Source organism: Tachypleus tridentatus, chromosome 2 (assembly GCF_004210375.1).
Source record: "Tachypleus tridentatus isolate NWPU-2018 chromosome 2, ASM421037v1, whole genome shotgun sequence".
Classification (NCBI taxonomy): domain Eukaryota; kingdom Metazoa; phylum Arthropoda; class Merostomata; order Xiphosura; family Limulidae; genus Tachypleus; species Tachypleus tridentatus.
In genome coordinates this window covers 105,820,849-105,835,469 of record NC_134826.1, presented here as the reverse complement: position 1 = coordinate 105,835,469, position 14,621 = coordinate 105,820,849, and the positions used below count along the sequence as shown (strand labels likewise).

The window sequence follows — 14,621 nt, the reverse complement described above, 5'->3', positions numbered from 1 at the left end:
TACTTATGTTACTATTCATAGTAAACCTTTGTTTGTTCACCTGGCTGCGCACAATAGTCCACCAAACGACCAGGTAAAAAGGAAAAATTGTTCAGGTATAATCGCTCCTTATAAGAAACTGCGGACGAAATGAAAAGCAACTTGTCAATAGCAACCGTCGTCTGAAACATTTACTTTTAACCGAATGTTGGAACTGTCATTCTTATAATGCAAACCCAACTGAAGGTAGTAAGTTTGGGAGCATCATGTATCAAATTTCAAAACCTTGGATCTCTCGTCTAGTATGCTAACCATTAGGTTATATTTGCGCTTCCATAAAAATAAAATCAAGAAGATTAATAATGCAGTTTTAACTTTAATCACTGTAAACAGATACAAGATAACACCAAGAAATACACTTTGTACTAGTTTTTCCCAATTTAGATATACGATTTTTGAAAAAATATTCTTGAAACTAAGCCATGATTTTGAAGTGTGTAAAACGAAAACAGAAAGTTCCAAGCGTACATTTAATCAGTGAGTAGTTTGTAAAACCTCTGTGGTTAAACTTAGTACATGATCTAACTAAACGCTTGAGCTGACCAGCCAAATTCTGAAATTAACATCTCTTTTTATTAAGTGAAGTTTACCTTTATAACTTCGAAAACTTTGAAGAACCAACTTTTGTCATTCCACTCCAAGATATTTACTGGACACACGTGGTAAAAGAACGTTTTCCACGGTCCAAAGTTGAGTTCAGACGATAAGCTGTCTTCCACTGAAACTACTGTGAGCGAACTACTATTGGAAAATTGACTGACCAATGGAATAGGTTGTCTCTTAAGCCCTTGAGCTGTGGTGAAATGAAATCGATTGATAACATGATACTAAAATGAAACCAGATGATAACAGGTTATTAAAATGAAACCGGATGACTTGCTATTAAATCAAACTTAGCTTTAAAATTCGTGCTGGTATATCATTACCTTTATTATAAGCCCGGGAACTGATCTCAGCATTATCCGATTGAGACCTTAGTCGCTTGTCTTCACCTTTAATCCTAGCAAGAAGAGACATATCAAGGTCATCCTTAGTTATATAGTTGATCACATGGTCCAAATGATGACCGATTAAAGACTGGCTTCTCATTCGCTGTTCAGACACGGGTCTGCGGTTTAGAGAGTTTTGCTGATGAAATTCTGTAACCCCGAAACGGTAAAGAGCTTATACAAGAACAACCGCAAAGGTATGATTTCATATACATCACTATGCAAAAAAAATCTACAGCGTGATCTTCGTACCCGTCAAAAAGTAAAATGGTAAAAACTATTTTACAATAATATATTAAACCAACACGTAGCTTATATATGTAAAGATACGTTTTCAAATGAGAATTTTAAACATTACAGAAAATACCGTGTATATATATATATATATATCTACACAGTAATATATTGTTGTTGTTTTCAATTAAGCACAAAGCTACACAATGGGCTATCTGTGCTCTGCTCACCACGGGTATCGAAACCCGGATTTTAGTGTTGTAAGTCCGCAGACATACCGCTGAGCCACTGGAGGCAGTAATATATAAACAACAGTATTCTATTCTTCTATTCAGTTAAACATTAAACAACACCACTATATACTTCTACGCAGTAAGGCATCAAATAACACTACTGCGCTCTTTTAAATATTAATTGATCGAAGGCGACCTCTCAGCCATTACTCTACCGGTAAAAGAAAAGTTAATAATAATAAAAATTCATGCATAGAAGTTTTTTTTAAATTCCGAAACGTTCTCCTTATCTACAGGTAAAAATAATATTCACTTTGACACATTTTTAATTTCAGAATACTATTAAAAAGCATGATAAGTTTGTTAAATATGTCTATACTCGGGTTTTCAAGGAAAATACTCTTACTTCTCAAAGCAATGCCTTGTTCACAGGAATCGCAAATATTTTCCTTGTTTTTTTCACCTTTGAATGACGTTACTGACATATCACGTTGCAAAACTGAAAATTAAAACACAAATTTGAATCAATTTCATAAAACAGTATTATTCTTAAGTGACTATAGAGGTATTTAAATAATATATCTAAAGTATTTTTCATTCTGACAGAGGATTGGGTGACTGTGTATTTGTTTTTAAAGATGTTGACTGTCTGACCTTTATTTAGATACATAAAAAAACGATTTATGTAGAGAAGATATGACTTACTCTCGGTAGATTAGACACTATGTAATTATTCACGTTTAACAAAAGCAAAAACACGAGCTATATATGATTTTACTAATTTTTCGTGAATGTACCAGGCCTTCTGTATTCTGTAGTCTCCTTCAAGTAATTGGATACTTGTCTACTGACGCCTTCAGAAACTGTTGGAACATTATTACTCGATTTTTTATTTCGTTGTTTGTTAAAGATGAGTCGACTTATAACGACAGCTGCGATATAACCTCCGTATAAGACAATGAACCCTGATGGAACAAAAATATGTCACTATGAAAAGATAAATGAATACAATAAAAACTACATTCAATATTTTTGAAGAAAAACTTTTGCGCTTATCAGATAAAAATGGGTAAATGCCAAAATGATATAATTATAAAGGATATATTTTCTAATTTAGCTAAAAATTAATGTCTATGTTCCCCACTAGAGTTGTATTCTCATCACTGTATCTACCAGTTTTGAACTTGATATGTAATTAAACTTGATTATATTTCTTGATACGACATTAACATTATTAGAGTCTTATTAAAAATATTTGTCAACGTCATCCATGAAAAAGGTACAAGCATGTCATCATATCTTGTTGTAATTTTGTATCGTCATTTCAGAACAAAATAAAATATTTTGTAACATTTCCTACTGGCGATTACAAAACAAACCTATTTCAAAGCAAAATGGATTTAGACACGATAAAAAGATACAAAAAAGAATCTTTTTCTTTTTACATTGAAACATATAGTAGTAATAGAGCAAACATCATTATGGTTTGAACGACGAGAGCTAGTGAAGTATTAGAAACCAACAGGCATTTTTGTTTTTACACATTTTGAATATACAATGGTGTATTTATTTGTTTGTTATTAAGCATAAAACTACAGAAAAGCCTATCTATGCTCTGCTTATTATCGAAACAATTATCGAAACCGACTTTTAACATAAAACTCTAGAGACTTGCTGCTGAGTTACCGAGGGACAATCTGCAATAGACTAATTAAGAGGTATATAAAAAAAACAATACACATCTATAGTTAATGTGTATTTTGTTACAAACATCATTAATTAATTAAAAATAGAATATGTTTATTGTTGAATGTAGCAAAAACAAATGACACAGAAAGTAATAATTGTTAGAAAAAAGTCAAACATACGTCATTTTTACCACTTGAGATACATAGTTATGTCTTCGTAAATTACTTATGAACAAATAATAATAAAAAATGTCTATTATTTAAGTTGTGAACATTTATTATTATTGTCTTTGTTTCTAAATAAACTTTTTTATGTACATCAAAATCCAAGCCTTACTTACCTACAGCATGGCCTAACTTAATATACTCCTGGTGATATAAAAAAAATGCCCAGAAGGTGGCAACCAAATAGAATCCTGTGTCCCTAAGAAATGGTCTTCTCATGATGGTGAATTCTTGGCTCAAACATATTGACCCCGCGACTACAGTTGTTACGAAGATACCAGCCCCTTAAAAGTAAGATATTTCAACTTTGCTTTAAGCTTGACGCCAACAATCTTAAAAGTTCTAAGTTCATCCTTGGAATGTTTTACGACACACTTGCTAAAATACATATCGAAATAATTTTAGCTTATTTCTTTTACAATAGACTGGACCAAATTTCATGCATATAAAATGCTCACATGATAAGAAACGAACTCTAGAATGAATACATAAATTGAGCAATTGATATTATAAGAAGAAAGACACACTTTTTTGCAGTTAGATAATTTTTACTATAGTTATCTTTAATAATTTTAAATGTAACGGTATTCTTTAGTGGCTTTTTAAAGTCCAAGTTCACATGACTTACTTATTTCTAATATTCTTTGAAACTTTTGTGGAGGCTGTTTTCTTTGAAATCCGAGAAAATGTATAATTGAAGAAAGAGAACAAAGATAGAATAAAAAAAAATTATCTGAAATTTCGGGGTGTAGATGGGGAATATTAGGCATAGCAATGTCATCACGCAATCCTTATATAGCTCCCATTAACACTAGGATGACCATTGTCATTAACTACAACAGATAGCACGTGTGTAAATGAAGCCGTCATCTTACTAAAAGATGATTGTCCATCCGAAGTTAGTGTAAATAGATAGTTGTCACATTGTTAGTATCTTATTTAAAATTTATGTTTAACAGCCAAACACAAACTATTAAACATAATAGAAATACCCAGGCTTTAAATTGAAATGTTAAATTTTACAATTAAAGAAAATCAGACATGTTTCAAAACGGTTATTTGTGATAATGATGCTTAATTGTGTTCATTTTTTGCCGTTTCTTTAAGGTGAGGTACGTTAGAGTGATATTATTTAACTGTGGAATCATTTCTATTAATTTTCTTTCATACATTGAATCGTTTTAATAAGAGAACTCCAACCAAGAAACATAAAAAGGAGTAAGTATCTTAAAAATACTTCATGGATTACATGAAGTTTAAAGTTAATATATAAAGTACAAATTTAAAACATAAACTAACTTATTATATACTGAGTATTATTAAAAAATGTAAAGTTATAGGACAATTGTTATCATGAATTTACAGAAAACATTAAACTTTAGAAATGCATGTCCCAGATGTATATTTCTACAAAATTAAACAAGAACTAAATTTGTGCAAAAGTAGTAAAACAATTTTATTTATTGTTTAAACCATACAAATGTTACTATTATCGATCATGAATGCAACTGAAAAGTTAATTACTACTTTTAAGTGAGATAATCATAATAGTAATTAGGAAATAGTAATTCATTCATAATCTCTTAAGAATTACGTAAGGGGACAGGTGAAATACAGATAAAGCCTTTCAATAATAAATACAAAAGTGTTCTCACGTATTTGTAACTGCTGTCCTATAAACAGTAAAAACTTGTTGCTTTAATGCAATGCATTGTTTTCTGATGTTGTACATTTTGATGATGTGATGCTGACGTAAATCGTAGTAAAGTTCGGCAAGAGTAGAGGAAGGCTTGTGAAGTGGTCATCAATAATAATTGGCGACTTCTTTCTCTATTGTTGGCAGCGAAAGTTGCTAGATTTGTCGCTAGTCGCTTTAACAAACTTTTGTCGTTAGTAAAACTCAATAGTCGCAAGATCTAGCGAAAAATCGCCTCGTTGGCAGCATTGCTCTCTACCAGATTAATTTTATCAAGTTTGACAATGCAACTTTAACTGGGAGACAATATGTTGTTTGTCCAGCAATATAAGACAATATGTTGTTTGTCCAACAATATAAAACTAACCAGGCCTGGCATGGCCAAGCGCGTAAGGCGTGCGACTCGTAATCCGAGAGTCGCGGGTTCGCGCCCGCGTCGCGCCAAACATGCTCGCCCTCCCAGCCGTGGGGGCGTTATAAGTGACGATCAATCCCACTATTCGTTGGTAAAAGAGTAGCCCAAGAGTTGGCGGTGGGTGGTGATGACTAGACTAGCTGCCTTCCCTCTAGTCTTACACTACTAAATTAGGGATGGCTAGCACAGATAGCCCTCGAGTAGCTTTGTGCGAAATTCCAAAAACCAACTAAAACTAACCTAGAGTTATACACACATACACACATGTGGAAACTTACACTTCACTGTGCACAATATAGTGATTTTCAGAATTTGTTATGCATATAAAAGGGATCTGGACATTTTTGGAATAAAGTTATAAAAACAAAGAAAAGACTTTAGTTTTTCAGATGATAATAATAATATATTTTTATTTCACCCAACGTTTCGCCACTGCGATTTCATCAGGTCTAAGAGTACACTGGTACTATTAACCATGAAGAAACTGCAAAGGCGTAACGCCACAGTGTAGTTAGTTTGAAATGAGCATAAATTTGTTTAATTGTAACATTATAACCATTAACAATAGAAGATTGATCTCAAATTAGAATTTGTATGAAAATAGACAGTTACTTTAATTATTATCATAAGCCACACTTGTATTAAACTTACCAAAGAGTTCTCCAATTACAAGATCAGATCTTAACTGCTGTACACCAGCCAAGGAAGAAAATATATCAGGAGACCCATTACCAAATGCCAAAAACGTCACGCCCTGAGAAGTGCGTTAAGTTCATCTAAAAGATCTTCATGAAACACCTTAGAGTTGATAAACTATGGAAATTTTACACTGTGGCTTCCTAATTTGAAATCATTCTCGTTTTACACTAACAACTACATGGGCGATTTATTGAATAAATAAATCGTTAATTCAAGACAAGATACAATACTAGTTGTTACATTATATCAAGAAGTTTAACGTTATATTTTAGGAGCAGTTATTTTCATCTTCTTTATTTCTTTCTGACTTTGGAGAGTACAGAGTCAGTTACTTTTGAGAAAGCCAAAGATAATTGCAGTTGTGTGTTATTTTAGGTTTTAGCTTATCAATGAAAGTTTCTTTCATTTTATATTTTTCTGTTTGGTCTCCACATGAAAGAATCTAAAAGTGCTCTGTTCAATAAATTAAATACATTTTACACACAAAAAAAATATTTTGACAAAAGTCTGCCTAAAATCTTCTGGGATTTACCGTCGTTTCATTTATTCGTAATTGTGTGTAATTACAGTCAGAATTAAATAAATTATGGGAAATGAAAATAATTCTCTATTAAAAACACAGAACTCACGTTTGTTGTATCATATACAAATAGCCTTAAAGTGAGTTAAGTCTACTTCTCTCTTTGCGCAAACTTAAACTAATAAATAAAAATAACATGGTACCCACAAGGCCTTACATTGATTCTAATACGTAATTAAAGAGATATTTTTGGATGTAAAAGAAACAGATATGATATAGCTTAAAGATCAATATAACTTACATTATATAACAAAATTATATGACAAAGAGATTTCTAGAGAAATTTCTTGTTTATTTTGACGTAAAGGATACAGCAATATTCTGAGACAAGTGTAGGGTCTTGGAAATGACCACTAAGGCGGAACACAAACTGAAAAATAATTTAATACAAAACTCTTATGTACAACTTTACTGAAAATTAAAATACACATTTTAAAGTATATCAATAACCAATCAGGTATTTATCTCCCTACCCCCCCAAAAAAATCACGCCTGCACATAGAAATTGTAGTAACATTTACTGCCTTTAACTTAGATATAATGTTGAAACTTTAAGGTATAATGTACAATGAATTACCAAGACAAAGTATTAACTTTCTATTCTGAGGTGAAATACTGGTGGTACTCAGCGGTATTGAGTACTGGGACTTATTTGATCTGCTTTTTCGGATGCGCACGCGTTCCATTGTTTCATCAGATAAAATTATTCATTCACACTCAGGTAGACCAAGTGGTTAGGGCTCTGGACTCTTAAGGTCGCGGGTTCGAATCCCTGTCACACCAAACATGTTCGCTCTTTCACTTATAACGGCGGGCGTTATAATGTAACTGTCAATCCCACTATTCATTGGTAAAAAAGTAGCCCATGAGTTGGCGGTGAGTGATGACTAGCTACCTTCCCTCTAGTCTTACACTGCTAAATTAGAGTCGATTTTAATGTTTTACAGATACATTTATTTTCTTTTTCTGTTGCACAATATAACATACATATAACAAATTTATTTATATTGTTTGATAGACACGTATATACGTGTACTTTATTACTGTAGTTTAATGTTCCTATTCATAGATAATAGTTTAAATAAACCATATAATTATTTTTATTGATCCCTCAATTGAACAGTGTAACTTCCAAGTAATGCATCCATTTATAACTTAACAATATATAACTCACAAAAGTAGTTTTGAACAATATGTACCTATTTAAGTAAAAAAAAATCTAAGAAAACGTTTTTCCTGCCTTATTTATACCATAGTACTGTGTTCTTTCTGTCAGTTGGTTAAGTCTGAAGTTTCGCAATAGGCTAATTGTGCCGTATTCACCACGAGTATCGAAACCTGATTTTTAGCGTCATAAATCTATTGACTTACCGTTGAGGCACTAGAGGGGGCTACGTTCCGTCAGCAAATGATTGCTTTTATCTGACTTCACTTCTGTAACACATGGATAGTTAAAAAAGATTCTTAGCTAGTAATTTATCATAATGATAAAGTGCGTGGTTATATTCCTCACAATGGACACAGCTGTGCAGCTTTGCGCTAAAAAACAAGCAACTGCGCTAATGATTTATTTTAAGTAGTACTTTAAATTCATTTATGATTTTTAACAGGCGATTATAAGGGTTATAAGTAAAAAATTTTCTCAGTACTGAAATAGAATCCAAATATGTGGTGAAAAGAAATATCTGATTAATTTGTAGCAAATATTAGTTTATACATTTTTAAAGAAAAAATTACCTTTTTCTCATCAGATAATCATAAATTTTTATTTTATTTCAAACAATGATTCTTCCTTGTGGTTTCTTGAATTACAAGCTTTGGTTGAACCGTAAAGGCGAAACGTTTGTTGAAATAAGAAGTATCTCTTTTTATTAACTTAACGACATGTACAGATTCGATCCCAGTGATGGGTAGTATTCTGACTTCAGAGTTTTGTCAGAATAACTCATGAACTTTTAAAGTAAGGGATTGATACATGATAACAGAAATGCATTTTATATTAAGTTGTTAGACATTTTTTTTTCTTACTTACAAATCCTCAGCAGTGACTCCGAGGGCGATGAACATGATTAACAAACAGACAACCTGCAGAAAGAGGTTCAGAGTTTATAAAATATTTACTGTAAATAACGTGTCCAAACATTAATCAAATTTAGACATATAGCTAACATTGTACACACAATCTTATTTTGTAAGAGGTTCTGTTAAGTATGGACTGAATACGATCCATTGTTAGCGTTTCTGGTTGTGAAACTGAGAGTCCCTGATTCGCGTCTCTTTGCCTAAGAAACACATTTCGTACTTTGAAGTCGTAGATGCATTATAAAGGTGAGAGTTAAATCCAAATATTCGGCCTGACAAGAGTAGCCCAAGAGTTGGTGATGGGTAGTGTTGACTAAATGCTTTCCTTTTTCTCTATACGTTCGAGGCCCGGCATGACCAGGTGGTTAAGGCACTCGACTCGTAATATGAGTGTTGCGGGTTCGAACCTCCATCACAACAAACGTGCTTGTCCTTTCAGGCGTGGGGGTGTTATAATGTCACAGTCAATCCTACTATTTGTTGGAAAAAGAGTGACCCAAGACTTGGTGGTGGATGGTGATGACTATCTGCCTTCCCTCTAGTCTTACACTGCTAAATTAGGTACGACTAGCGCAGATAGCCCTCGTGTATCTTTGCTCGAAATTTAAAAAAAAACTACAACTTCTATTTTCGAAGTTCAGGGTGGCTTATATAGATAGCCTTCGCTTATCTTCATGCAAAATCCAAGCTTGAAACAAATACGTCAACACTGATAAGATAAGGTATTATTCTAAAAAGTGTTTTCTGTATTGAAATTTTTTACTGTCATAACAAATATTAATCTGTTAAATGCTGTCATAACTTATAGATTTAAAAAATAATTACCTACAAAAAACCTTTGAGGCTTTTTAAGCGCAGACCACAAGATCTCTAAGTTTGGAGTTTGTTTTTCTAGGTGGCTTGAAAGAAATGAGGAGCCATGTTCTGAAATATCTCTAAATTTTTGCATACTATAAATAAGACCAACTATAAAGCCACTTAGATAGTTTTCGACTCTTGGAACAACCAATCTAAAATATACAACAATAACTGATCGCCTTAAAAATGTGTTTAGGCGTCAAAATTATCTTTTTATTTCAATCCATTCTGGAGGTTTGACAGTGTTTGAAAATACCAATATGCTACCGTAACCTTTGGGCTACATTCAATAAAAGTTCATTGATTTGCAGAGAACGCTCAACCTTTGTGCTAAATTTGATCAAAATCACATGAAAACTTTTCAATTTATGTGGTGGCTGACATTCAGCATTTCCTTTATCTGTGACCTTCACTGACCAAAAGTTACTGAATTTGTTCTTAGTGGACTCTCAATCCTTGCGTCAGATTTGGTCTGACTAAGATGGAGTCTCTAGAATTATACTGCTTAGACACACACACATACACACATGCATACACGAGTTGAGCTCATGTTTAACCTTGTCAGATCCTCATGTAGAGCCTCATTTGTCGTCTAAAAGCTGGAGAGTTTATAAAACAAAAATTCAAGATACTAAGCACAGTACAGATAATTCATTGAGCAGATTTGTGACAGCAAACAACCTGAAACTCTCTCTATATATATATATATTTCAACACAATTTAAGGCTTAGTTTCAGCTCTCGTTCAGTTCTCTGTACACTGAATCTTCTTGGAGCTTGCATAAGCGCTTTCAAAATCCAAGAATACTTACAAATATGTACATTCGAAATTCAGGAAAACTTATAGTTACGTTCGTTGAAAATTCATATAAACTTACAGATATGCACATTGCTTTGGCAGTGCCATCAGCTCCGAAGGTACAGTACATAAATTCCACGTAGTTAATCATTCTGTCCGATTGTTGGCATGCTTGTGTAGTCAGAATAAAATTACAGCGAAGGCTCTTGTTTAAGTTGTTCACCAGGTGGCACTGCAAATAATAAATACTCTTAGGAAAGATGGAAGGTGTAAAATATCACATTCCACAACCATTACTAGTTTATGTTTACTAAAAACTGATAGTTTATACTGTCAAGAAAATTTTCTCAACTTTATAAAGATTCTCAGAGAAGAAAAAAGTATAAAGATCTATGATTCCAAGTAAAGCGACGATTACGAGAAAAAAATTGTAATGTTATGAGAAAACTTGGTTAGAATGTAAGAAATATGGATATGTTTTAATTTATTTTCCTAAAACATTAAAAAGTTGAGAAATAGTAATAAATACTTCCACTTTCGTAACTTAGTTATGTCATAAAGCATTGAAAAACAAGTACGTGTTGAGCTTGATTTCGTTGTCACGATTGCATTGCAATCAAATACGAAACGTAAAAAAATTAGTGTTTAATCTGAGATTTAAATTTCTAATCTAAAAACATAGGATCACCCCTTTTTTGTCACTCAATATAAAACTGTCGACATTGTATGTACGTTAATAGTTGCAAAGACAACAACGAAATAATAGTTAGTGGGAGAAAAAGGTTTTTAATTATAAAGGTGGGTCCTAGCTTTTTATTTTTTATCTTAGTCGTGGTTTGATTTACTCTGACCTTGAACAATTTTTTAATTACCAAGAAATCACTACATTGCACCACAAAAAATAATTACACTACACCAGCGTATCCCAAATTTTCTCAGCTCATGGCGCCCTTAAGCAAGAAGAAAAACCTAACAGTTCTGTTTATTAAGTAGTTAGGTCCAAACAACTTAATACTTAATAAGTTATTTATGTCCTAATAACTTAGTAACCCATTGAAAGAATAATACATACGTAAACTGAAAGTAAAAACAATATTTTTATTCCATTTTTAAATAACCACAATTACAAATGGGGTGTGTGCACCTGTTGGGCACTGCACAGCTTCTCACACCTTAGAATCGGATCAGACAACGCCACCTTCATTTTCTGTTCCACTTTGATTTTCGCGCGATACTTGCTTTTTATCACAGCAACTGCCGATAACCCAGCTTCATAGAGATATGACGTCGCAAATGGAATTAGGATTCGCTGAGCTTTAGCACATAGCAGCGGATATTCATGTTTTACTGATATCCAAAACTCAGTTAGTTCCATGTTGCTAAATTTTGTTTTTAATGTCTTGTCACAAGCTCAATAAAATTTTATTCTTCTGCAGAGGTAAATTCAAATTGAGACTTAATCTTGAATTGGTCTTGGATACATGCAAACTTCTTCATATCTTCTGGAAAGTAATTTTTCAATTCAGTCACTGAGCTGTGTTAGGTGCTCCTCAAAACCAGATTTTAGTTCGTGGGTCAAGTCAACTTCATTGGATGTAACAAACTGCTGCAACTGGGGGAAACAGCCTTTGCCACCATCTTCATTCATTTTCCTTCTCCATAGTAGTAGCTTTTCTCTGAAGGCTGAAACCTTCTCTGCGTGTTTCAGAATGTGCGTGTTGTTCCTGCAGAGAGAGATTCAACGCATTTAGTTTATCGAATTTAATTTTGACAAAAAAACAACAACAAACAGTAACCAAGAAGTTTTTTTTAGCACATTCATGTTCTTCTTCTTCGAGATAAAAGCAGAGTTCCTGGTGTGATTCGAACACATGGGACAGCACCTTCCCACAAGAGAGTCATCGCAAACTACAATAGTACAGCAAAGACGTGTGCTCAGATCTCATATCCTCGCACAGTTTTTTTTTTAAACTTCGCCTTCTGTGCCCGAGTTCTTATAAAGTTCACCACTTTCAACACAGTTTTCAGGACTAGGTTCAGTGGAGGACTCAGGTTCTTTGACGCAAGAGCTTTCCTGTAGATTATGCACAATGCATCGAGAGCTTTGCTTCGTATGAGTGCCTGCATTCCTCCATGACAGCCGGACATAGAGTGACCACCATCGGTACAGACACCAACACACTTAGTCCACCTTAAGTTGTTTTCACACATAAGAGTGTCAAGGAACTTAAACAAGTCTTGAGCCTTTGTACCCGCAGTGATACTTTTACAAAAAAGGTCTTCCACAGTTTTGTCACCACCCACGAACCGTGTGTAGCATATCAAATGAGTATCCTTGTTACTATCCATCACCTCATCTACCTGTAACTCGAATTCCTTCCCTTTCATTTTTTTTCAATTATCTGATCGTTGAGGTGTTGCATTCTACGACTGATAGTATTGTTGGATAAATGCACCTTGGAAAGCAGTCTTCCCGCAGATTCACCGACCGTAACGTTCACCATATCCACTGCAGCCGATAAAATCATTTCTTCTGAGATGATGTGAAGTTTTTTACATTTCGCAACTCTATATGCCAACTTGTAGGATGCTAGCAAAGCTTTGCTTGGTATTGATTCTTGTTTCAAAAATGTACCTTTTCGTTCTTTCAATTCTTTTAACTTTCTGCTAAAATAATCACGGGATTTACTAGACATATTAGGATGATTGGTCTCTAAGTGGTGTTTCAGTTTACTTGAAAGTATGCACTCTGGAGCCAAAATACACAATGTGGACACTCTTCATGATTGACATCTACCGACGTAAACCAAAATCTAGATAACTATTGTCATATTTCCGATATTTCCGTTTCTTCATAATTTTGCTACTGGTCTGTGATTTGTCATCCTTTTCTCCACTCTCACACTTATTAATGTTAAAAAATATTTCCATTTTTATGCACAAGGACTAAAAACCAACAAAATAATTCACTGAGCTCCGCTAGACCTCGCAGACACTTGATCACAACATCCTTCAGTTATTTCGATTACTGACGGATCCGGAGAGTCGACAGGTATTTGTATACAAAATCTAAGAAACGAGAAGTTTCTGGCTTAGCCGAAAGTACAAGTAAACAAAAACATCTCAGACATTCGAGAACGTCATCGAAAGGAATGTAACGCAATCTAATGTTAAAACTGTGAACTACCTCGAGCTTGTAGTTCGCACGGTGTCCGACAGATGCCGATATCGCTGTGTTTCCAGAGGGAACGTGTTGCAAGGCCACTATGATCGGGAGCCATGATACCATAGTTCAGTACAGTGTTACAAGACAACATAACTAAAGACTGAAATTGTAATTCGATACCAGACATGCGGCCATGATCGATAATTAGGCAATAGTACCACAAAGTAGTGAACATGTTTTTAGACCAACATAAGAGGCAACTATGATTCATACATACCTGTCTCAACAATAATATAATTAATTAAATCGTCCTAAAAAGGACGCTTAACAATAATTTGTTTATAATTAATTCTTCCTAAAAAGGATTTCATTTATAATTAATTAATTAAATCATTTTAAGAGGATACTTACTGCCAATTCATTTATAATTATTTCAATTATAATTAAATTGTTGTAAAAAGGATGCATAACACTAATTCAATAATCAATTGAATTTCCTTTCTTAAAATGATTGTATCTTAATCTAGTGATTGAAGATTTTCAGTCATATAATAAAATATCAAAAAGCAATATTTAAGGTAACATAATTAAATACATTTACCACCCACACAATACATATCTGTAGGTTTAGATCGCCCCAAAAAAGAACATACGAGTTAGTACTGGAGGCTCATCACCAAAAGTTTCGAAGTTATTGCAAGCAAAATAATCAAACTTAATGGGATTCACCCATGAAAAAGATATTTATTTTCATCGATTGTGTAATAAAATGAAATGGTGCATACTGGTAACAGTTTCAATAAATTAGGACAATTATGTCTAATTAAGGAAATAAATGCTGTACAAGTGATAACCTTAAAACTTACTTGAATGAAAAGATAGTTGAAACACTACAGGAAGCAGCGCTCTTTCCAATGAT

At 33.4% G+C, this 14,621-nt stretch overlaps 1 protein-coding gene across 3 annotated transcripts in view; it reads right to left on the bottom strand.

The window, feature by feature from the left end:
• The window catches only part of LOC143244775 (mitochondrial sodium/calcium exchanger protein-like), a 31,701-nt gene that overhangs the window by 9,193 nt on the left and 7,887 nt on the right, over window positions 1-14,621 (bottom strand). For all 3 annotated transcript variants that reach the window (XM_076490071.1, XM_076490072.1, XM_076490070.1), the window contains exons 2-10: window positions 10,616-10,768; window positions 8,831-8,883; window positions 7,111-7,168; window positions 6,171-6,273; window positions 3,525-3,692; window positions 2,293-2,460; window positions 1,902-1,994; window positions 966-1,178; window positions 630-832 (exon numbers count right to left, since the gene is read on the bottom strand). In XM_076490071.1, the coding sequence (XP_076346186.1) occupies window positions 630-832; window positions 966-1,178; window positions 1,902-1,994; window positions 2,293-2,460; window positions 3,525-3,692; window positions 6,171-6,273; window positions 7,111-7,168; window positions 8,831-8,883; window positions 10,616-10,768 (1,212 nt within the window). The remainder of the gene's footprint in view (window positions 1-629; window positions 833-965; window positions 1,179-1,901; window positions 1,995-2,292; window positions 2,461-3,524; window positions 3,693-6,170; window positions 6,274-7,110; window positions 7,169-8,830; window positions 8,884-10,615; window positions 10,769-14,621) is intronic.